Genomic DNA, 26350 nt, shown 5'->3' with positions numbered 1-26350 from the left:
TTTGGGATATAGACTTTTAGGTGGTTTAAAGACATGATGTGAATTCACATTGTTTTTAGCTGAAAATGAGCACTTCACCTACTGTTGTATTATAAATTATTCTCCTTAATTTGTCAACAACAAATAAACCAATTCAGCAGTCTCTCTAGAAATGTGTTTAGAAGATAATGTGTATGATAATCTTTTATGTGAGTTCTGCAGTTGACATACTGCTTTTCACTGCATGCAATGCAATTATTCCAAATTCATGCCAGTCTATGTAAGAATATTAAGACTATTCCAAATCCCAGATTTTGGAATGAGATGGAGAGAATTTCCAAACAAGAAAGTCAGTGGGTTTTGTTTTGTTTTGTATTTTTTTTCCTATGTGTGTGTGTTTTCTCATTTGTTTGATTTTGGTTTTTTTGCTGTTGTTTTTGGTTTTGGTTTGGTTTGGTGGGTTTTTTTGGGGTTTTTTTTGGTTGTCTTTTTTGAGGGAGGGATATTTTGTTTGTGGTGTTTTTTGTTTTTTTTCCGTTTAGTACAGAAAGTAAAACAAAATCTATTGGCTGGAAACAGAATGTAGCCAGACTTGAGATAAGGCATTGATTCCTAGGGGTTACAATGGCAGAGCACTAGAAACCAGTTATTCAAGGATATAGAAAATTTACTCAGATTTTTTTTTTTTTTTTTTTTTGCAATTCAGGATCAGATGAGAACCTACAATGATAGGAGTAAGGTGCTTTTCTACAATATCTATAAAAATAATGTTTTGGTATATGAATTCTCAGTTGAACAGCTTTGTTTTCTCTTGTTCAAGACTAGATTATTATGCTATCTCCTCTCAACCTGAAAATCCATATACGCCTCATCCATGAGATTGTGTTTGCTTCAAAAGAGAAAGATCAAATTATACTAGGGGGATATGTAACCATGATATCATTAGTGTTATATTAATCCTTTAAAATAACAGAGAGAGAGAAAGAGAAAGATTACAATTGAAGAGTTTGTGTATAGGCACACCTGGTTTGCAGAAAAATACACTGAAAATATAACTGTAAGTATTGCAGAGAAAAAAAAGTCCAGTTTTCAGTCATATCACAGATTTTTTTTAATACTGTTCAAAAACACCAACTATAACATGATGTAGACAATTGAGAAACAAGCAAGTGTATTCTTAAATGCTAAAATAAATTACATTTGTACAGGTAGAAAGCAAAATCAAAGCTAATAAAAATGTTAAATTTTATGAAAATCATTTTCAGTTCACATCAAAATAATAACTTTACATTCTCTATTTTTAATAGTATAAGCAGCAACAACATAAAAAAGAACAAATGCTCACAGAATGTTTGAAACCAGTTCTTCATAAGTTATTAGCAAATTAAAAAAAAATAATTACAAGCACTTATAGCCCACACGGATCTTTTGGAATTGGCACCGTCTCTCTAAAACATCTATATTCTATATAGATTTCTAATTACAAATACCACCAGCAGCTGCCATATAATCCTATTATTACATGTAATATACATAGTATATTTGTTCCCATTTGGCAGATCAGAGTGACTTAATGATTGTTATTTGTTAGTACTGTCATTACTCAGATAAGACAAAACCAGTCATATATTCTAATTAATCACTGAGATGAATTTTTTACTTACCTTTATGCTTCACTGGTCTTTTTCTCTTTTCCTTTTCACAGTATAAAATTGTAAGTGGCAATTGCAGAGGTTTGAATAGAGGATATAATAATAAACCACTGCAAAAAAAGTGAATTTGGATGACTCAACTGAAGTTTTTACCAGGTGAAGTGCCCAGTGGAATGGGTAGCAGATGAATGATTTTCTTGTTCATGAAGAGTATTGAGTTGTTTTTATGAGATTCATGAAACTGCCAGAAAACTGTGACCTGTTTCTTGCCTTTGGACATGTTCTCTCACATCCTTTAATACATATGTTAAGTCAGAGTATGATTTTCTCATTAGGGTACCAGATAGAGTAGCAATGATAAAGAAGTATAGTAGGAAGGTACTATTCACCAAGCTTAGTTCCAGGAATGAACCTAATAAAATCCATCTGCTGTTTGATTCAAAAGAAAGTGGGAAGAACATCCTCTCATTATCATTCTCTGCAGAACAAGTAGCCAAAATCTAGACTTCATTGGCTACTATCAGACTTTGATTTCCTTTACATGGATGTTCACCTGAAGCAAGTCCATTGACCTCAATAGATTAGGAGCCAATGCCAGCAAAGGACTTCAGCCCTTAGTTATACAGTGTAATATATAGTTTTTTGGCTCTAGTGTGGGGTTCAGAACCCTTTGTTAAATGTCTAACCTTGCTATGGAGTTTTTGAGGAGAGTTAGGTGCCCAAGAAAACAACACAAGGAAAGAGATACCCAGGATTATCCTACTTGAGTCAGTATGGAAATGCAATGAGCAGAAAATGCTAATTTTCCATTGGGACCAAATTTTGGACACTGCTATACTTTTTATTTCAAAGATGAGTTTCCTTTGTATAAGATGACTGGAGGAAAATGAAACGGGTCCCTTTTTCTGCAGTTTCAGAGAAGTGGGAACCCCAAGTTTAATTTCTTCACCTATCCAAGAAGACTCAGTCTCTCCTTTCCATGAAAGGGTCTAAGAACACCAGATGGAAGACAAGATGATTGCAGACACAGAGTTATGTAAGGGCACATCCTCCCCTCCTGTCACTAAAACACTGTTCAGGGAAGCATTTAACATTTTTTTCTAGTCAATACATAGCAGAGACAAAAGGTTGTCTCCACTTCTTTGGAGATAAAATACTCACCTGGTCTCTGTTCCAGAAATTTTTAAAGAGTTTTATATTAAATGGTCATATATGATCTTTAATTATGCCAAGCGTATGTCCTATCAGGTTGCACAGTAGCTGTTCCTTTTCTAATGCAAGGTTCTTGAGTATTTTTCTATTCTGTAAAATGACCTTAGTGAGATGAACAGGGAATATCTCAAAACTGAGTCATTAGAGCACTTTCCAGCCAGGAGGAAGATTTCATCACCTCCGGCAATGGTAGGGCCTGAATTCGGGTCGCTTACCTTCTGCCCGACTATTCTAACCTTAAAGATGTCGTAAAAACAGCAACATAACCAGATCCACAACCTTAAAACAAAGGAAGATTGCTACTTCATTTTGTAGGCAGTATGATCCTGATGTCTAAGTACTGTGCATTCTGTGTACTCACTCATGGGATATGCAGGGATTTAACCAAGGAACCACTGTTTTCTGCATTCCTGATGGATTTTAGCATGAATTATGTACAAAGATTCTTAGATGTGTGAAGATGAGGGTACTTCTAAGCATACGCAGACATACAATGCTTGATGCCTGAGTAAGGTGGCAACTGAACAGTGATTTTAAAGTTGAGTTTTAAATGTAGGTATTAAGTGCTAAGGAAATCCTCACTTTAGGGCCCAAACTCCTTTTTTTTAGAGTTAGCCCTGACACCAGTCTCCAATACACTAAAAAAGTCATGGTCACATTATTAATCCTGAGCATAGTGCTCTGATTTCCCTAAGGAACCGACTTTTTTGCGTGCTGTCTGTTTCTGTCATCTTTTTTCCTCTCACTTCATAAATGATGTATTAAGCAGAATAGCAAGGTTGCACACTTTCCTTTACAGAACTTACACCCAGAGCTATACTGTTTTTCAGTTTTGGTCTTGCACACTCTAATGAATACATTCCCAGGGGAACTCTGCTATTATCCAGAGCCAGAATCATGGATTGGCCTTCCTGTTTGCTCTCTTTGGAGATCTTATTCTTCCAGTTTTGATAAAAAGTTTTCCTTTTGCAAACACAGCAACTGAATAAGCATCCAAGCAAACTAACACAACTTTTTTTTTTTGCTTCTAAATCTTTTAACGGTTACTTTTTAATTAGCATTTAGCTTCTAACTCACTTTTGTAGCTGGAAATCAATGGAAGAAATCAGGACCTTGTGATCAGCTAGGCTCCCATGAAACATCAGCAAGTGATTTGTGGACTGTGGTCTAAAAATATGTGGTCTAAAGTATCTGTATGAGTCTAGGCCCCAAATGTTCAGATAGAAGTACAAGGAAGCACATCTCCAAAGTCATGCACCTATTCTTCAGACTCAATTTAAAAATACAGTTCTTCTTCAGTATTGCAAAGATTTTTTTTCCAAACTGGGCTGCCAGAGTGATTCACATTATTTCAAAAGCACAGATCCAGAGGTGGTTACACCTTCACTCTTCAGGGTTGGCCTCAAACATAAAAGAAATAAATGATTTTTTGAGGTCCCTGTGGTCAAGAAACTCCTTTAAAGTTTCAACTCCTTTAATTCCCTTTCTGGCAGCAGCACTAAATTGGAAGGCAAATTCAAGCCATTTGGTTGGTACTTGCACATTCTTTAGTTAGAATGAAAAGTATTTGTGATTGTAACTTTTGCATTTATACCTGAAAGACCCTGCCTTTATATCTTGATGTCCTAAACAGAGGCCAACATACAAACAGCATAATGAAATCCTGATGTCTATAATTCATAATTTTCTTTTCCCTTATGTCAAACCCACTGACTTCTCTCAAAGAACTTTCCGGTCTTGTCTATCTCCCTCTGGGTTCCTTTGAATTACTACTACAGGCATTACACCTTTGCCACCTTCTTTTCCAAAACCCTTTTCTCCCTTTGTTGAAATCCAAACACCTCATAGAAGGTGACATTGGTGTATTGCAGGTTGCACAATTAGATTTTTTTCTGCCTTATTTAAATGCCACTAAGGTTGTTCTATTTTTCATTAAAAATAGACTGACTCCAAGAGGGTATGATCTTAACAAGGTCCATCCATGGTTCTTTGTACAACTAAAATTTCTGCTGTGGTTGATAGATATCCAAAAGATACATGACTACTCCCAAAATGAGAGTGAATAAAAGTGTTTAAAATGTGGCTTGTGTAGCATTAGTGTTTTAGGCCTTTAAAACATGCATTCAGGTGTTAGATTGAGAGGTGTGTGTGTTTGGCGGCACATGGTGCATCTGTATACCTGTATCATCTTGGCAATATATACGAAAGTTGTCAGGAAGCTCTGAGCAATAAGTATGGCCAAGATGGTTCAGAATTGCAGTTTGGAAACAGAAGAGGTATATTTATGCTGAGTTTGACAGTTTCTATTTCTTACTCCTTTTTATTAATCTTGTATTTAAGAAAAGGGTTTTTTGTTTGTCTGTATAATCCTTATTTCCACTGCTGATTATTTCACAGTGCAGCGAAACCCACTGATTTGAGCAGGAACACATTAATGTTAATTGTCCACCACTATAAAAAAATATTACATAAATGGGGACCTAAAATAATAGGGAAAGATCAAGATGGAGAATGTTCTTGTAAGGACATTGGTCTACAGTTTAAAATATAAGAGAGCGGGTAGGAATAGAATCTATTTAAAATTAACAATAACTATCTCAGTACACTCTGTTTATATCAAAACAATATTGCACTGTTGGGAGACATATATTATCATATAAATCTTCCACGAACAACAATTAAGTTGTCTAATCTCCCTAAATGATAATTTGTGTCACAGGCTGATTGGATATGCTCTTCCCTTAAATGTAGGTTGTAACCAGTGACAGAAGATTCTTTCTCATAAAGATATGGGCAGTTGGGGGATGATGAGACATGCTAGTACTGTGAACCAAAAGGGCAGAACTGAACTCTAGTCATACCATACAGCTGCACAGAACTGAGTCTGTGCTAAGCTGTCATATGAGGAGGCAAAAGCTACATATAAGCAACAAGGACCTACAGTCATGACTTAGTGTATCAATTTGCCTTCTGGAGTAGAGCTGTTTCGTGACCTGCCTGTTCATGCTATAGGCGTAGCTAGTAAACAACTGTACCTGGCAAAATAAGCATGCCCAGACTGCAACTGGATAACACCGTCTTGTTCAGGATGTACAGCGTCACTGAGTATCTCTCTGAGGTGCTGGTTTGGATTCAGTTATGTGTTACTTTTCTATTTTAAATGTTGTTGGGTAGTAAATTGGAGTACAACACATAATAGTGAAACAACCATCCCAAAGGAAAAGAAAATTATTTTTGCTAAAGTATGTGAATGTGTTTTCATGTTTTGCTTGTTTGATCAAATATTTATTATTCTGGGCATGGGGGAGGAAAAGGAGGTATGAATTTTGATTACAAAATATTCATTATCTTTGAAGAAATAAGATCTAAAAGGTTTTGAAAATGAAGCATAGCAGCCTTATTTCAAGGCTCCCTTCCTTGAAGCTGTCTTCTGTATAAGGCTACATCAATTCAACTTTGAATTGAAGTACATCACGCACCACTTCATACTACCCTTAAATAAAATAAAACAAACTCATAAAAGTTTGACACCTGAGGACAGCTATGTCATGAAGAAGAGAGCCAATACAGTGTGCGTTTAGGGTCCGACTTAAAAGTTCTATGTAACTATACCTATCAAAAATTATTTAGCTACTATTCAAACTTTTAAAACTCTTCCCTGCCTGTATTAAAAAAGTGCTGTGACAGTATGAAGTGCACTAAACTGTACTACCTTGATACAGGAAAAAAATATGAGGAATCCCCTTGCTTATTCTGTGAGTTGTTAAGAAACAAAGACTCTGTTCATTCATATCTCATTAGCTCTTCTCTGTTTCAACCTTTACTCTGTATTGCTTTGAAAGTACTTTTTTTGTCACAGTTCATAGCTGCAATGCATCAGCAGCTAAATAAAGTTCAAAATTTTTGCTTATTAAAGAGTAGCTAAATCACCTCTAAGTAGACTTTGACATGGGTCTTTTTTTCCCTATAGATATTAATTGTGATTACGACAACCTTTCCACTGACAGTAAGCATTCATCATAATCCAAATTGGTCTCCTAGAATTCTGTCCTTCAAAGTATGGAGAAAATCCTTAGGGTGTTAACTGTTCCTTACAAGAAAAGATTATGGGAATCCGAATAAGTATTTTAACTGGTAGTGTTAGCAGAAGAACATCTGTAAAAATGTATTAGTTTCAGTAGGGAGTGCAGCTATAATATAGCTCAGTAGTGCTGCTAGAAAGAGAATATTCATCTCAACAACTTGCCCTGATAAGGGAATTACAAAACAGTACTCCAGAAAATATTTTTTGCTACTTCATTATTAGTTGGCAACATGGTGAAATAGTCAGGAAATCTTCCTTGGGTTTTGTTGTTGTGAAGGTGAATCCAATGTTAACAAATTGAATTTTTGATACTGATAGAAGAGAATTTCATAAACAAATGTGTAGGTAGAGAAGTCACTTATAAAGCCCTCCATATTGCAGTCACTCACTGCAGAGCCTCAGCTTAGTGTTATCCAAGTGTAAGGTATCACGGACACAATATTCTTCAGCAAAAAGTTTCATAGTTATTGAACATACATTACTGTTTGTTGAGATCTTCATAGAAAAAAAAAGAAAGAAAGCTTGACAGGTTGGTCCCAGATTTGAGTCTGTTAGAAAATGTACATTCAATGTTTGGTCTTCTATTCTTGATAAAAGATCAAGGTTGACTTCTGGGTAAGGAATCTGAGTAAACAAATAAACCATTGTACAGTTGTTTACAATCTAGTTTCCCTCCCACCCTGCCCCATATATTGTACACACAGTTCATTGTAATACTAAAGCAAAGCACTTGGTATGTAACTGGATTAACAGACTCCTTATAAGCCCTCAAAAGTAGATTCAGTGTTTCTGAAAAGCCCATGTTTTTTTAAGGCCACGATAATCTGCCACGAGTCATTTTGTCTTTAAATCAGCATGATTAATCTGGTGTTTCCACTCCTCAAATAATTCTTCTTCTTCCCCTCCGTTCCTCACAAGATGACCCAATGCCTCTCACTCTATCTGCGTAAACACTGGAGATCTTGAAGGCTTGGCTGTTCCCTCACTACTTCCTTGTAGCTGTTGAGATCCAATGTTGTATTGAACTACATTCACAGCGAAGAAGAACTCTGAGTATAATCTCTGATGAGGAGTGTGTCATATTTGGGAGAGGATGGGATACAGAGAGCTGATTCGGAAACTGGAGAGCTGGGAGATGCACTTCCAGAATCAACAGAGTCTCTAAAAGGAGAAGGAGGAGTTAAAGCTACCAACTCCTCCAGGTCTTGCTTGGCTGATGGTGTCTCTGAAGTGCCTTCTTTGACACTGTCATTTGAAGGTTTCCTACCAGACTGTGAAGCGCCATTGACTTCAATGGCAGGAAGTGGTTGGATCTCTGCAAGTGTGGTCATTGTTGTAGGGAGCTGGATTTCACGTGGAATCAGGTATGAAGAGCAGAGAGGAGCAGCCACCATTGTCCCTGGAGTAGCTGTTGAAAGCATCATAGAGTTCAGCTCACTGATATTGGCTGTAAAACGAGTAACCACACTACTGATCTGCTCCATGAGGGAGCCTTGAGAGGAGCTACTTCGCTGAGGAGGTTCTGACTGGAAGGTGGGGACATCGTCTTCTGTTCGGCTAACGGAGGCAGTTCTGTGGCTCAAAGTGCTGATAGGTGAGGGAGTCTGTGGTCGGTACTGAGCTGGGTATTGCTCTTCGGCTTCCGAAACGTCGTAAAGTGTTTTGGCACTAGCCTCAGGAAATGTAGCGCTGCTACTGGGTCGGCTACTATCTGTGCTTTTAGAAAAAGGCTTGATCACTGCAGTTTGGTTGGGGTTCTCTTTTTTGTTGATATGGACTGACAACCGCTGCCAAAGGTGTGCTCCTCGGCTGCTTTTCTCATTCTGGGCCCAGGAAACTGATTTCCCATTAGAGCTGTAAACAGAAATAAGATGGTAACTTGCATCAAAGTTAAAAATATAATCACTGTACCTATACCATGGGTATATTGTATCTCAGAGCTTATATTCATCATGAAGCTGACTGCAATTTCATCTATATCTGTATATATATCCATTGCAATATATTTATATCTATAATTTATACTTATATGTCCCAGGACAACTAGCAGTGTGTCAGCTCATTTCAGAGGCCATTTGTGCATCCAGGCATGATCTGTTCTGTGCTAGTTCATGGCCACTGCTGACCCCTCTGCTGTGGCCCTTGGGACGTAGGCAGTGTCCATTCTGAAGGAAGGAGCAGCTTGATGGCTTCCCTTCTGTTGGATTGGTATCAGAGAGGCTGTGGTACCGAGGGATGCAGGGAGGAGTGAAAGATAATTAAGTGCTTGAAAAGAATGAGAGACCTGGATTAGCTGGGGTCAAGTATGTAGGCTGGCCTGGGAGCATTCAGTGGTAAGGAGCTTGATGTAATTTTGGGGCATGGATTCCTGGTATGGGGTAGGGATTGTAGATTGAAAGATGGAGAAGAGTAGTCTGCTATGGCTGGGGAAAAAAAAAATCTCTTTATATCCCAGTACTTGGAAGTACTAGAGTAATGCACAGAAAGGGGCTATCCTGGTTGTAGGTGGAGAGATGCTTCTGATGTGTGACTTCTTCTTTGAGGTACTTGGTAAATTAGCTGCCACTAAATTAAAGAAATAATTTACTTTTTTTAGTTGCAGGTCAGCTCAGAGAATGAAACTATGTTCCTAGTAGGAAAAAAATACTGGACAAACTATACAAGCAGCTCCTCATGGTGACCTGAGTTGCGAGACAGCAATAAATATTTTGCTCCACTCTTTTGAAAAATGAATCCTCTTATGGTAAATTCTCTTCAGATACCATCATACTCTACTCTTTATCAAAGTTGCTTATTTTTCTCCTCTTGCTACTTAAAAAAAGCCAGCAGTGGCACTTATAAACACATAGTATGAAATGTGTGCTTTCCATTTACATTTTCCTCAGGCTGATGAGCTGGTGTTTGGACATATATCAACCTACAGTCCTTGGAATTAAGGAAGACCATTAGAAATATTTTTTAGCTGAAACAGACAATGACTGTGAAGTGACATCAACAGGAAAAACAGTCTCCACATACAGATAAACATGATTTATACACAAAATGTAACAGATTTTCAGACAATTCACTTTGGTTTCCAAAGCATTTGCTATAGTCACTGAGGATTTTTGAAAAGACAGCAACATTGGAAACCCTGGTAGATTATCACAAATTTGGTTTTTGTTTGCTTTTTAAGTCTGCAATAGATATACTCACATGTTAGCCTACAGCGTAACAGTTTGCAAAGCACACAGTTTACCAAAAACAGATGACTTTATATCAGCCTTCATGTAGAGGCTTGCCTCAAACTATCAGTTTAATAGCTCTTACAGTCATCTAAAAAAAAAGTTGTGTACTGAGTGTAAACAAAACCTTCTTCTGGGTTTACATCCGTGATTACATTACATGGAATTACGATGAATCGTGTAACACAACATATGCCAACAGTTTTCCCCTTCAAAAGCAGCATGACAGAACCCAGTAGACAAACACAATGTAAACCAATGAGTACTTTAGGAGAGGGTAGACAGGGAGATGATCCGTATAAGTCCATAAGGGTTCATCCCTTTGCTGCAGTGGCCACCAGGATGTTATCTGGATCTTGGACTTTGACTGTAAGGCCCCTACCCCCAAAATGTCAAGCAAAACAGCCAGTGGCTTGTAACTTGCAGTTGAGACAATCCCTTCCTTCTGCTGTACCAAAATCAGAGCAAGAAGGAAAAGCAAATCTGATTTGTAGCACTGCTCACTCTGATTCTTTGGATTTCTATGAATGCGGTCCTGGACTGAACAGGAGCTGACACTAATGTCTTGAAGAGGAAAACTGTTCCCTCTGAGAATTGTATGCTTCTCCTAGGAACATATACTTGATGGGTGTTGAGGCCCCTTTGTCATGCTGAGTCCTGAGCTCAGTGGGAGCTCAATGCCAGCAGCAGGAGCAGAATTTGGATCATTTGGTAGATAAGATATTGCCTCTAGGTCTGGTATGATGACCATAAGACCTTGTCCTATCTGCAGCTGAATTTGAACTGGACCAGGAGACAGACAGATCTGGCACTTGTAACTTTGATTAGGCAGAAAGAGAGGGTCTAGTTCCAGTACCAGATGTCCTCTTGGTGAGGTCTTAGAGGGATCTGTGACAGACATGCCTGCCACAGTGGTGAAATAAATGCCATTAACATGAAGGACTAGCAAATAGAAATGTTTACCCAAAGAAAGAGGTATATTCTAGCACCTCTCCTGACTTCAAGCACTGGCGTAGTAGAGATGTTTCAAACCCTACGGCTTTAGGTGTGCAAATGAGCACTAAATGGACATAGGCATTTTCATTGACTGAAGGTGAGATTTTAAGAGCTTGTGAAGGGAACATGTTACTTCCTCCCCTGGTCACAGTTAAAGAGACAATCACTAAGGAGAGCTACGAGACTGAAGAGCCTGGGGAAAGGAAAAAGATGAAACCCGAGGTTGTGTCCAGCCCTTTGCAAAGGCAGCTTTCTGTTAAATCTTCAGTGGAACTAGGCACCAACCTCCCTGAATCTCAGTTTGGTTTTGGGTCAGTCTTGGCTGAAGCATTTGTTCACTGCCTTTGCACTATGCGCAAGCATAATCAAGCTCTCATGGAGATCCTAGGGCTCTGAAGGAGACCCAGTGGCTGTTTGATATAAATTTTGTGCAAAAACCTGAAAGACTTGACCATTATTCATTGCAAATTCCTTGATATTAAAAACCGAATAGGAAACAAGTACCATTCACTGAAACAGTGGTCAGGCTGCCCAATGAAGTAGTAGAATCAGCATTCCTGGAAGTGTTCAAAACATGTGTGGATGTGGCACTTGGGAAAATGGGTTAGCGGTGAACGCAGTGATGCTGGATTAACAGTTGCATTCAGTGATCTCAGAGGTCTTTTCCAACATTTATGATTCTATGATTTATTAGTAAGGAATGAATCTATACATAAAATCCTAATAGTCTGCCCAGAGATAGTAGGAATTGTTGTGTCAGAAGTGTATCATCCACTTTATCATGTTGCACCTACTTACTATGGAGTCAACACTGAACTGAAATGTGCAATCATTTATCACCTCTATGAAAGGAGCACCTCGTGTTTTCTTCTATTGGTATGAAATGGTTCTGGATAAATTGTAGTGATAATACTTAAGGATCCTGCTCTAACCACATGTTGCTACTCTGTCAGGTTAACTGGAAATGACTGTGATGCACACAATTTAAAAATAGAGAAATAAAAATGGATCAGAGACTAGGATGACTAGACATGGCTAGGACTAGGATGTCTAGTAATGGAATTGTTTACATTCACTATGCCCAGCTCTGCCCTGACTCTTCAATGATGGGAAACCTTAGGTCAGTGAAATTCTAGAGTTTTCTTTAGAAAGGTTTTGGCTCCTTCATTTCAGAACAGAAGAATTACACTTTTGAACTCCCAAAGGAATTCCAGTGTAAAGTTTGCCTGCACACCCATTTTTCTTCCTTGCTCTCCTTTTCTGCTGGCACATTATGCAGAATAGAGCAGAGCAGAGCAGAGAGCAGCAAACTCCTGTCAGTGACACTAAAATGTTAGGAAAATTTTTTCGATAAAACAAAGCCTTTTGCAGCACTTTTTTTTTTAATTTCTTTCACTAAAGGTTAATTAGGTTCAGCTTTATGCACAAGAGGGGTTCCCTCAGAAAAAAATCATACTATTTGTTTCTTCAGTACCTTTATTAAAAGCTGCTTGGATTTTGATTTTTCCTGGCATTTTCCCAGCCTGCTACCCCTACCATGATATAATATGTATAAGAAATGAGAGCTTTTGAAGTATCTGATACTTTAAATATTTCTCCTACAGTTGTCTACTTGATGACAGAATTGCAATTAGTATTGTTTCCCATTTTCTTCCCTTACTTAACCTTTTTAGATACACTTGTCTTTAGGGCTTTGTTCTGTATTCATAAGAGATATTGACTGGTTTTTATCCACTTAGGTGTAAAAAAAGTATTCCCCTCCCTTTACACATGTGGGATTTTTAACTGTATAGAATAGATCGCTTTGTCTTTTGTTTTGGCTGCTGTAGTGGTAATTTTGTATTACTACATGTAGTAGTACACTGTAGTAGTATCTTTTCCTGTGAGATGGTGCATAGCTCTGCCATCAGCATTTTTTTTAGTCAGATGCTAGTAAAGCAAATGTATTTTGTGAGGTCCTTCAAAATGCAGAAGAAATGAAAAACAGGAAGAGGAGTACAGACACAGCAGCTTAAAACACTCATAATTTAGCAAGGATGCCATTCTCATTAATTACCTGGAGTTGCTAAAATTAATTCTGATGATCAGAGCCTAGGGACTTGTATTGGGGAGAGTTACTGAAAGCATATGTAAATTGAAAATAAGTCACTTATTCTCTTGTTAATATCTTTAACTGAAATAGGAAAATCAGTTTAAAATATGGAATTCATTAGTTTTTAAGAGGGCTTAGAATGCATAGTGACATAGTGTTATTCATCAGTGGAATTTGGAATACAAGGGTAATCATTACAGATTAAAACAAAAATTTAACGTAATTTTTGTTCTTCCTCACCTACCAAAGCCAGAATCTGACTGCAGATTTGGAATGATACACCTGAAAACAGACACTGGACAATAAATTGTTGGAGGCCTGTAGGATCTGTTTGCAATCTGTCCTCACATGACTATAATAAAAGAATTATTTCAAATTCTTAAATTTATAAGTCCATGAATGAAATTTTGAATTTCAGAACACTGATCTAAATATTGTGGAGCTAAAATTTGTGTCAAATTTAAGCTTAGATGTTTCAGTGTTACATTCAAGCTTGAAAAAATATCTTGTTTCTTAAGAAGATGACATAGTTAATATATTACTTCAACACTGTGCAGACTTTTCCTGTCTTTAAGGGAGAAGTCTTTCCATGCTATCCCCAGAACCAGCTGGCAGTGGTAAGCAGGATAAACTTCTGTACTTGGATCAGCCCATATAGCTTCCTAAAAGAGATCTGTTATTCAAAGTAAACAGTAAGAAGCTCTTCTGCTTTCAGACTCCTCTACTGAAAGACTCAAAGATATAATTGAGACTCCTCTTATTAAAGAGTCAATTATATAATTACTCTGCCTGAAAAGGATTTGTGTGCTATCTGTTGATTTAATTAAAAATTGAGTCTTCACAAGGGACAGTCTGTGTGTGTGTCTGTGATGCATACAAGCAGGGGCACATATGTATTTTCTTTCGTCTTGTCACTTGCAACCTCAGTTCATTATTCCTTTTGCTTGTAGTGACACAAGTTCATCCTTGGGAGAATGCAAATGCTTTGCAATGTGCTAAAAGCACTGAAATGAACTAAGTGGTTGAAGTGGTGAACTCCAGTATACCTGTACGAACAAGTAAGTCATAGTTTCTCCCAGGACTACAGGATAACCTGGATGACTGGCTAAAACTGATATAGGACCAAAGGTGTCTAAATTAGGTCAATTCTATCACTGTAATGCTATTTTATGTCATTGCTATTTCTCTGATTTTAGAAAACCTCTGTACGTGTATGTAGTTGTTTCCCTGGGTGAAAGTCAATTCTGCCACACACAAATAACCTGCTAGTGCTATATCACTCAAATTGCTCAGCTTAAATTATTCTCATATTGCTTTTTCTATGGAGATAAATTATAACAAACAAAAAAGAGGAATGACACAAGGCAAAAATTAATTTTGTCCTGTACTGTGTTATAGAGCAATATATTTCGCAATTATTTTTCAGAGTAGTTTTCTGTTGTCAACAAGAGCAATTATTTATATTTCTCCACAAACTGTAATCTGTTGATACCTCTTTTCCTCATGAAAATCTCAATCGACATTTATATAAATAACTTTAATATATAAGGATAAATAAAACTAGAAATTGAGAGAGAGTTGATGGACAGAACCTTTGCCGATGACTTTCCAGCACAGCCACCAGCGATGGTAATGCTGGCAGCTGCTTCAGCAGTATGCCTGATTAGAACAGGAAACAAAGTGTCTTGTATCTGAATGGAGCATTTCTGGTACCTATTATCATCACCCAAAATGCAAAAATTATCCTGGTATCAGATGTACTATCTTTCCTCTATTACTGTGACCTCATTGCAATTGTTCATTAAGTCAGCTAGTGCTGGGTTTCATTTTTTTCTGAAAAATGCCATTTCAAACATCTCTGAGCACATACACTGGAGCATTCTATTCACAGGATGGAGGGACAATGGCACCTCTTGAACTGTGAGTTCTGCTTCCTGATGCTTTAAAGTGTTTTCAACATTGGTTAGTCAACAAGATTTTTTTGTTGTTTTCATTGCTAAAGATATGAAATGGAAACTGGGAAAAATAGAAACCATCACCTTATCTGACTCTGAAATCAAGAGTACGAGCAGTGCACAAGAAAGAAAAACACAAACACACACGCGCGAAAAAAAAAAAGAAGATTTAACTCTCCCAGTTGTATCTCCAGAGTCAAGGACTGATTTGATTTCTATCCTCTGCAAAGAAGATACAATTAGAGGAATTTTAGATGTTTGACATGCCTGATAAATAATAACAAGTATTTTTACACATGGGACTTATCAGCAGGAAAATTACTCCTGTGAATTATGAATTAGTTTCTTATTCTTTGCATTTAATCAGATCAGAAATGCAAATATGGTGCAAGAAATGCAAAAGAAATGATGCTGTGATGCCTGCTTTTTGAAAGACTCATAAACATTCCATTCCATAATAGATTTTATTATACATGTCAATGATGGTCATGGGTGATGCAGGATGCTTAAATGCCCCTTGATGAGAAAAAGCCTTACAAGGTATCACATAGTATACCCACTACTGCTATTTTTATGACACTTTTCATCTTGAGAAATTCCATGGCACTTGTAAGACTAATATAAAGAGATAGTTAGGCTCTGATGTAGAAAATATGCACACTAGGATTGGAACAAAAATATAATTTTGCCGAGGAATTTGAGGACATGAGGTCAACAATACTGCTTAATATAATTTGCACAGCATTATTTAGATTGAAATTATGTAGGTGAGATTTGGTCAGTATCATGGGAACTCTTTTTCCTGTGAGATGATGAGGTTTTCTCATCATATACAAATGGTCAGACCCCTGCATCTGTCTTTTTCCATCTGCTCTTCATCTCAGTGATTTCTAGCACTGGTCTGATACTTACTGAGACAAAAGAATGGCTCCTACTTTCTGTTCTGCAACGTCTGGAAGATTCCCAGACCATAGAGTGACAACTCTACTGAGTTCACAAAATTTGACAAAGACCACTGGCCAGGACACTGTGGCTGGAGACAACAAAACACAGCCATCAAATGCAATCGCACTCTCTGTTAAGCAGCAGGTGTTCTTAACTGTTTGAGTAGGTCTTGCAGCTGACAGTCTTGTTGTGGAACTATAAGACTGACACAGTTTCCAGTCTTTTTGACTGTTAGGGCATCCTCTTTGACAGGAACCTTTTTGTCCTCTCTACTTGACTCAGATCGATTACAGTCTGGAATGCAAACAGATTCTTCACTGTGAAGATATAAAAAAGAAGTTTTTCAAGGGTATGCATATGGCCAGGCAAAGCAGAACTGAATACTGTACAACAAAATACAGTTGTTTGACATTTACATGTACTTTTCTGCTCTTCAAAAATCCATTATATAATGATTGCAGATAGCTTTTAAATAAAGAATAACTATTACTGAAGGTAATGCAATGTAAGGAAAAAAAAACCCAGACAACACATGGACAAGAAAAAATTCCAGCTGACAAAATATATACGCTGTGTACTACACTCAGCAATTAATGTACCTAATGTTATTTAAACTGCAGGAGCCCCCAGGTGTGTGCTGTGTGGTGTTAGAGTTGATGGCCTTATGTATATGTGTGAATGCTGTACCCAAGGGGAACATAACACTGTGAAGTGTTTCACAGAACACCCTCCTGCAATGATAAAATTCACCTGTGATGTAACTAACACTTGGGAAAAGTGAAGGTGTAATTTGGTCATACTGTGCTTTAAGGTTACATTTATAGATATCTTACAGGGGTCAATAAGGAATGAGTAGCTCTTTTAATAAATGGTAACATGGTTCTAACATCTCACAGAAAGTAACAGATACAGTGTTTATTAAGAGTATTGTTTAATGAAAGATTTGTAATCATCTGTGACATATGAAGCTTATTCATTTATGAATAGAGATGTCTGGATAAATGAATTTTCTGTGCTAAGGGAGAGTTCAGCTTTTGGAAATTGTTCTGCACTCAAAATGAGATGAATAGCTGAAATTTCCAGGTACTCCACAGAATTAAATAGTTAAAAACATTTCCATAGAGAAACATCAAAATGGCTATACTGAAACTGATAATCCCAGTAACATTGAAAAATGTAGTATTTGATATTCGTTAAATTTTAACATTGGTGTTTAATGACATACAATATATAATGGTCAAAAAAAAGTAAGCATGTAAGTTAAATTAAATGGAGCAAGTTATGAAAAAGATATTCTAAACTTTATTTTAAATGAGTTTGAAACACTTTCCTACAATATTTTGATTGAGAAGAACCAACATTTTCATAATGAAAATGTTTTCATCTATCAATTGTTCTCTGCCCTTTTTAAAAGTTCTTCTGATTAGACTTAATGTAATCCCAAATTAGCAGCAGGACTACCCTTACTCCAAGTTTGAGAACTGATTCTCTTCAGCTGCCTGACTGGCTTAATGAGTCAGCTGTGAGATTTCTCCTCCCCAAAGCATCATATTACAACAACATCACACAGGACATGTGGTTGAGATCACTTGAATGAAAATGGTGCAGGGCTTTTTTGCCGGTCAGATGAAACACAGAAATCAGCAGTGGCAACATGTTTTCTGTTTTCTTTTCTTTTCTAAACATACTTTATTGGATACACAGAAATTACAGACAGAGGATGTGGCCTGGCATTGTCCAGGGCTGCTCTTCCTGTTCACAGACATATCACACTGCCCTAAGGCCACTTGCTGTTTGCTTACCTGGTCATTGTAGCTCTCCCACCATTCCCCATACTCCCTTTTGGGGTGAAACACTCTATTTCCGACTTGTGCGGGGGAGCCAGTCTCCTGCCTTTGTACCTAATAAATCACGACAACAACAGGAGCAAACAGAGAGAAGTGATTGCGTGCTCAGCTTTCTGTGGCAGCTGCTGTGCAAAGGGCCATGCACATGAATGTTACTGTGGCAGTGGTGGGGAATAGTGTAAAGCAGCTGTGGGAGTGGTGGAATAGCTGCATAAAACCCGAGACCGGTGTTAAAGCAAACAGGGTTATGCAGGACAGGTGCTCACCATTTTTTTAAATATAGCTGTATAGGAGGAGCTGAAAAAAATCTACAGAATAAATAACTGCTAACATTTTATCTCTAATATTTTTGAAGTTAGACCAAAATGTATAGGCTAAGTGGTTTAAGGGAAACTACACTTAAATAAAGGATCAGTGATAAATCAGCTGGTGGTCACATTCTCAACCCTAACTTAATATTTTTCCCTGGTCCTACATCTTTGGAACACTTGACTTGTTCTACTTTTCAAATCAAGCACCAGTGTAGTTCATTGCTTAGGTAAAATTTGGGTGGGCTCACAGTTCATGTTGTGAATAGGCCTTCCTCTCTCCATTAGCAATAAACAGAAGTTAGATGCCTTGCTGAGATGTAGACATAAAATCAAGAGAAATCAATCCTAATCCAAGAGCTCAGTGCAGCACTATGCTTTTTTAAATACCATAGCTCACACTTGGATGAAAAATTCACTTGGATAAAGAGTTTAATACTTGAGGATCTAATTAATCTCTGGATAGGGTACCATGATAAGACCTGGTCCTTGTTACATTGGGATATGAGCATTGAAGTGGTCTTGTACAGGCTCTCTTCCCAGTAGTGAACTTCACCCTAATAGTACAAATTCTTGTGCTAGGTGTTTAAATGCTTTAAGAAAATTTGGGCAAAATACCTGCAGATGTCTTCTCAAAGAGTTTGTGATATCCCATTCCCAAATTCTGTAGGGGACCTTGTGCATTTAACACTGCTAAAATTACAGAATAAATTACTTATTTGTTACTCATTCATTAACCTGCTCTGGATAGCAAAAGTACCTTGAAGAGAACTATCTTGTAAAAGAGAAATAACCTGAGTGCACAGAAAGTGAGACTAAATATTGGGTGCAGTTGTAGTAGACCCTCAGATGCAGTGTATATTACATAAATAACTGATGAAGAAGCTTAGTGAACCAGAGACAGTAAAATGAGATGTGTTCAGTGCAAAGTCCTTTCATTTACTAATTACAATCTTACTGAGAGGAGGAACAACAGGAATTTTGTAGACTGGCTACCAAGGTTTTAAGGCAATCCAGAGAGTGGTATATGTAGTGCTCCCAGATAGGCATGAAACTTGCACAGGACGCATACATATTAAATGGAAGCCGATTCCTAGAGCAGAAGAAAGAGTGGATGGGCTTAGATAGTAGATAAATTCACTGAAAAATACAAAGGAAGTCAAAATGGATCATACAAATTAAATTGGGGTAGCCAGAGAGAAAGAGCAAAGAGAAAAGAGTACATAGAAACTTCACAGGAAAAAAAAAAAGAAATAAAGTTGATGTGAAAGTGTTAGAGATCAAAGAAAGTAGAGTTTCAGAAGAGCAGGAAGGAAATACAGTAATGTTTAGACCAAATAATCAAAAGAAATATTTTACCTAGCAAAGCAGAAGGAGAAAAAGTCAAAAGCAGGAGAAAGAATTTGAAGACTATAAATACTCACAATAAACTGAATTCTCACATGCACCCAACAAAAGAAATAAGAGGTAAGTGTCCTCGGTAACTCCATCCTGAAGAACCCCTGGTTAGGATGGATGTGACCCAGATAAAGAAACTCCCCAAATTGTCCATTTCACATTAGTATAAATTTCACTGCCTTGAAAGTCTGCAGAGAGATTACTATGAATCTCTCAAGTTTTTCCATCCCCTCAAGAGCAAATTACACTATCAAAAATAGTATGTTGTCACATAACGCCTCTAAGTCTTGAACCATAGTAACTGCTACACTGCCATTCATTCAGTGCTAAATATCCACATAATTATGAAAATAGTCACAAAACTTTAATCAATCCTCCTAGTGTTTAAAGTGTGTCTAACTGTTGAAAGGAAGCTGCAAAATTTTTTAGGTGATCATTCTGTAAAGGTACCCCAAGGGTTCTGGGTAAAATTGTTTTCAGCTTTCAGAGCAGACAAGGAAAATGATTTTACCTCAGAATGTCTTGCATTAGTGAAATGTCCCCTTCCAGGTTGTTAAAAATAAGGATTGCTTTAAAAGAGCCAATCTATTGAGAGGAAAAAAGCCCAGACATTTCATTGCAATTTACATAAAAAATACTCGTGTTAAAATTCGTTGGGTATTTTGGCAAGTGTATGGAGGAGGTATATACTACAGTGTGTAAGAACAGAGCTATTTTCTCATTGTCAATTCCAGGACTATATATTGGTTAGAAAAGAGAAAGAAGACTTTGATTCTGTGCAGAAATGCAACTACTAAATTCTGTTGAAGGATTTAAAATATTTTGGGTTTTTTGGGATATTTTTGGATCTTTTGGTGGGGCATTTTAGGCTGTGTCATTTTTTTACACAGAATGAAGCTGTCTTAAGAAAAAAGCTTAATGATAAATGTTTTGTAAGTGTTGATCAGTGATAGGAGATTTTGGAAGTAATTCCCAGTAATTCAGTACTGCAGATCTTGTCCATTTGCCAAATATTTTGTCACATTGCTCTATCTTACTCAGCAGTGCTCTGGACTCTCCAGAGGGGATCAGTAAAGAGAAGGAAACTTACTCCTGGGCTGAGAAACCATGTCTGTACTGCCGTGGCTTTTTGTGAATTCAATGTACATGTGATACATGGCAGGAAACACAAGCATGACTGCTCATGTTTGAACACCTTTTGTTTGCCTTCTCTTTGCCTTCACCTTCCAACAAAATTTGTCCTGTACACCAAAATTAATGGATACTATGGGAAATAAAAGGGGAATGTGGGAATCATCATCCTGAACGAGATCAATAGTGAGTCACTAAAATGCTGTAGAAACCAGTTTTTATACGTGTGTAGGTACAGATCTGTTTGGTGGGGTTTTTTTTTGGTCCCTGTACTCACAAGAGATGATAGTTTTTAAATATGGGTTTTATTAGACTGTGCCTTTACATTAGACCCAGATGCTGGTGTGCTGGTGTCCTGGTTGTCCTGACTTCATGTTAGGGTGAGACCCAGCTGTGCTCATGGCCTCTCCTACCTCTGCTCTTTCCTGGTTTCCATGCAGAGGGTTTTGGATACCTCCATCAGGAGTGCATTCCATATCATTGTACATCCCCTATCAGGAGGATGCTGGCAGGCCAGACCTAGGAGGTGTACCATAGCCTACATTTGTGAATAGTTTGGCCAAACACATTCTCCAATCCTGGAGAAATAGCCTACGGTTAGAATGTGGGTGTTTATGCATAGATTCTGTTGAAATGTCCATACTACACAAGCCGAGAGTCTTCACAAAACACAAGAGCTTGCAAGAGTAAAAAGTAGTTGTTTCAGACAATCTGTCCTCTAAAAAAAAATAAAATCCCAGCAATCAGAGATTGGTTTTTACACTTAGACATAAGATTTTTTTCTCTTTTTCAGTAAAAATTTAAACTAACTAAAGATATCTCAGAGTCTCTTTGGGTTTTTTAAATGCAATGCAAGGCAAAGGTAATTTGTTGCCTTCGCAATGGAGAGCTGTCAACAACCCCTATTTCAAATGTAATCTCATGCTACCATGCAGAAATGTTATTAATTATTGAGCATGAAATGTGTGCTTGGCACCATTAACCCCAGAGGAATAGAGTAGCTCTAGTCAACACAGGCATTACGTCCTGATGAAAATGTACTTTGCAAGGAAGGAAAAATTTATCTTTCTACAAAAACACTTAAGAGGAGAGGGGTTGTACAGCCCTATGTCATTATAGGGCAATGACTAATCATGTAGTGACTAGTTCCTCTAATCCCTGTTAATTAATGGGATTCCAGGTTTTGGCCTGAGATAATAGAAATGGAATAAAGTGCCTAAAACTTTCCAAATCAAGATTTCCACCTTAAAGTTAACAATAATCAAAGCAGGTAATATCTATAATTTCAACCCCAAACTTCTCATTTTGACTATTTTGGAATAAACTCGAAGCAAGACTTTTTTGAGTCCTTGAAAGGTTAAATTAATAGAGGAGAAGAAAGGAGATTCAGAAATATTTACAGTGTATTGATGAAATACTGTCTTTTTGCTTTCCATCATTTTTTACAGAGTCTTTTGCATGTGCTTTGGCCTGGAACTTGGACAGATTGCTGAATGTTACAGAACCATACACCTTTCCAGACTCAGTTATATGTTTTAATTGTCAAAATTTTTTTCACCTGCAAGATTCCTTGGTCTTGATATTAAGAAGTTATGAAGAACTTGAATTTCATAACAGCTTTTAGATTAAGACAATATTTGTATAAAGACTTCTGCATAAATGCTAAAAAATGAAATATGAAAAATATTTTGTGTTGTTATTGCAGTGGCTACTTTGAACTACAAACATACTGTAGTTTTGAAAATCAGTTCTGTGAGATCGGTCATGCCATCTTGACATTGCATCACATTGCCCTGAATATTTTTAAAAGGGTGCCAGTTTATTGTTTGACATTTTCCCATTTGTATAATGGTTAAAATAAGTTGTATATTATCAACCATGCCATTTTTTTCCTTTAAAAAAAAAATCAGCATATTGCTTGCTTAATAGCACAATTTCAGCAAGCAAAATTGGTTTAGACCCAAACTCACAATTTACTCTTTTTCAAGTGCAACATAATATTTTACTTTTTTAAAAAAAAGCTTATTCTAATTAAGCAATCATATGTAATTGCAGCTGGTGAGTTAAAATGACATTTTTGACAGAATGATATACAAATCGTTATACTGGCTCAAGGGAAGATTAGACTGATAGTAAAATATTACCAGTGTGTTTATTTCCGTTGTTCCAGAGAGAAATTTTCTGAAATGTTGGACAAGCCATTGTATAGGATTTTTGTGCAGTAGGGATTTATCTATACAAAAGTTCAGTAAAGAATGCTATAATCAAAACTACAACAAATTAAAAGAGCCTTGTGTTTATATATTTTAATAGACATCTACCTTAAATTTCAGTCAGTTACGAAAAAATATTTGTAAGTAAACGCAACTCTCAGCCAGATGAAATCCCAGGTATTTTATCAGTCTACATCAACATTCAGGATACAAGTGTAAATACCATTCCTTCTAATTCATACAGGTGTTTCCATAGTGGCAGACTGGCTCATGTCTTGGTGGACTTTGGAAGGAGGGTGCATGTCCTAGTCTTCTGTTTATCAAATTAATTACAATTCTAGTTCATATCAAAGTTGTCTCTCAAAAGAACCAGAAGTTCCTCTTGTAGACAAACCTGGTAGACAGGATCTACATGATGCATGCTAATAGGCTTGAATACATGCGCTTAGTTACTGCAGCCAAACATTTTATATCAATCAATTCATCAATCAATCCATATTTTAATTAAATTCAAGTTGAGGGGAAAATTCAAAACAACAACACTAGTACTGCACGCAAATTGTTATCAGGGCATTAGAGAATATAAATTCATTATACAGATGGAATGTTTTAGCAACAATTTATCAAAATCTTTCAGTAATACCTTTCATTGAGTTTCATAAGATATTATTTAATCATTTCACAGTATTTGAAGTTTAATTAATCACAGTATCAATTTTGTCCAAAAAGATACCAAAACTAAATTATTTAGGGAAAATTGAAGGACTTAAACCAGTCAGTAACCTCGCAATCTAAATTTTTGTAGTTTATTGGATTAAAATAATGAACTTCAGATGATTCTTTTGGGAACTGATTTGTTGATAAATGAAGATTAATCCATCAAAAGAACAATGACTTTCTCTGAAGAGTCAACTTTTTTTATCCTACATGCATCAAAATTATTTTCTAGCAAGGCTACAAAGCAAATAGTATCTTGTTGCATCTCTATGCCTAGAATTTTTTTTTAAATAACATCTATACTCATTCAGCCAAATTTTCACCTCATGTAAATTGTTATCTGCTCTAATGACATTGTCATGTAAGAAGCTTATCCCTCACTTTTTTTGCCATCATCTCATAATACAGAACCATCTAAGCCCTTTTGTGCAATTTGTAGTCAATGGTCCCATTAAACATCATCTGTAGAAATTAACTTAATTTTTGGTACATGATGATTTTTTAGTGACATCTTTTCCATTGCAGTCATATGTGGTCCTGTTCTGGACAGGACTCTTTAACTTTTTAGCTTCCACAGGGATTTATTGTATTGAGATGAGCAATGGTTAAAAGCTGGTCACTGCTACAATTCAAAGATGATGCCAGTCATTTCTAGAATGTAAGTTCTTAAGTATTAGTTCTTCCAATTCGTATTCTTTGATAATCTTCCAGTTAGTTCTCCATACACACTAGAGCTGATTAAAAACACTAAAAATCACCGCTAAATGACAAATAATAAAACTTCAGTATTTCAAATAATGTTTCTACCTTTATTTTTTTCCCCAGTGAGATAAAACTGGAATTGCAAAGATCTTTTAGCGTAAAGCTATTATAATAGCCTGATGGATGGGATACTTGTGGGAAATAAGAGAGGCAAGCTGGAACCTCTCCTCCACCATTGACTGATATTAAAAATCATTTTACTTTCATGAGGCTAGAAAATAACTCTTCTTTTTTTTTTTTTTTCCAATCATTGTTTATTTTATTCGAGACAGAATGGCTCCACCAGGTTCCAGTAGGAATGCAAACCATGCTGGCATAACTGACAAGCTGCTGATATAACTCCATACGGGAGGTTATACACCAGTCTTGAGCTTGGTATTGTGGGGTTACAACATATTCTGTATTCAGTTTCATGTTTCTGTGAGTAAATCAGTTCAACTACCTGCAGAAACTGCAGAATCAATGATTTTTATGAAATCTGTAACTGTTATTCTACAGTTTAGGAGAGTTGTGTTTTCCTTTGTTTTACCAGACAACGGACCTGGTGGAGTTTGACGGAGTGTTAGTGTACCATATGACCAATCAGATCACCAAGAGTATCTCAGCCCTGGTTATGAAAACTGTGAGTATGAACCCATAACCCATGCCCTGGAAAGGTCTGGTAAGTAAAAAGTTTTTACATATTAGTTTGGAAGTGAAGTGTTCTTTGATCATCATTCAAAATGTGTCAGAGAAATTGTTCAAGCTGCATATAAATGAAGACAAAATTGGCACTTGTACTGTAAGAAATGTGTCCCAATAGAATATGCTGTGGTAGAAATTCATGACTGGTATCTTTCTCAACGGGAGTACACACGAAGAATACAAATCAGCTTCAGCTTTCCACAAAACTCCCCTGGTTTTCCTTGTACTCCATCTTCTTTACAGGACTAAAAGCTGCATGTGAAATGACAACCCTGTTTCATCTCTCAGGCAATTTATCTTGATGAGGCATAGGGAATTTGAATCTCTCTCATTTACGTTTGAAATCCTCAAGCTGATAATGCACACGCATATTCTAAAAATATTTGATCACGGTGCCATTGCCATGACTTCAGATCTATCTGCTTTTTCATGGATATGGCTTTCAACCAGTGAAAATTTGATATCTGGGCAATGGGAATTGCATGGGTTGCCTCTTGGGGAACCTTGGTGTATTGTGCGTAACAGTGGCAGAAGTTTATTCTGGTGGGGATTTCCATATGTCTGGAAACTCAATGTCTTCTCAAGATTTTCTTAATTATGCAACATAGCAGTAGTGAAACCTTGAAGAATTTTTTGCATATAAGATTGTTCAAGTTTTAACCTGAAATTTTTGAATCACTCATTTTTTGCAGGACTTTATATGGATTTCAATCATATTCAGCATTAGAAGTAATATTTTAAAAATCTCCTGAGGGAAAAAAAGTGGACTTTTTGAGAAATTTCAATTCAGACTTCTGAAAAAGCTCATCTCAAGACTTCAGTGCTGAAATATGGCATGCTGATGCATAATATAATACTTAGACTGGAATATTTTTAAACCACTAATGGCAACTTCTAGGTTGATCCAAGAATATTTTCTTATTTTCTGGACCAAAATACCTCTTGTTTAAATGGTAACAAAACAGATATAATCAGTCATAAGAAGGAAGAAAAGACAGAACAGATAAGGTGGAAAACCAGCTGTTCCTTGAGGAACAGTGATGCAGTGTGATGGTAGACAACTGTTTCCAAAATACTTTATTATAGCCCAGTTTGTGACTGTCTGATGTTTAAATATACACTAATTATAGACGCTGGTGGTCAAGGGTTGA

The 26350-nt window shown here is 36.8% G+C and overlaps 1 protein-coding gene across 8 annotated transcripts in view; it reads right to left on the bottom strand.

Moving 5' to 3' along the window:
* Positions 1-1065: 1065 nt before the first annotated feature.
* Positions 1066-26350, bottom strand: part of GRM5 (glutamate metabotropic receptor 5) — a 239810-nt gene continuing 214525 nt past the window's right edge. For 5 of the 8 annotated variants that reach the window (XM_027653971.1, XM_027654134.1, XM_027653904.1 and 2 more), the window contains 3 exons: positions 17942-18040; positions 16295-16456; positions 7959-8781 (listed from right to left, as the gene is read on the bottom strand). In XM_027653971.1, coding sequence (XP_027509772.1) covers positions 7959-8781; positions 16295-16456; positions 17942-18040 — 1084 coding nt within the window. Of the gene's footprint in view, positions 8782-16294; positions 16457-17941; positions 18041-26350 lie in introns of all 8 variants that reach the window. The other 3 variants (XM_027654205.1, XM_027654291.1, XM_027654383.1) reach the window with 3 other exon arrangements.

This window comes from Corapipo altera, unplaced genomic scaffold, assembly GCF_003945725.1.
Source record: "Corapipo altera isolate COAL_440 unplaced genomic scaffold, ASM394572v1 0, whole genome shotgun sequence".
Taxonomy (NCBI): Eukaryota; Metazoa; Chordata; class Aves; order Passeriformes; family Pipridae; genus Corapipo; species Corapipo altera.
This window is presented reverse-complemented; position numbering and strand designations above follow the sequence as displayed.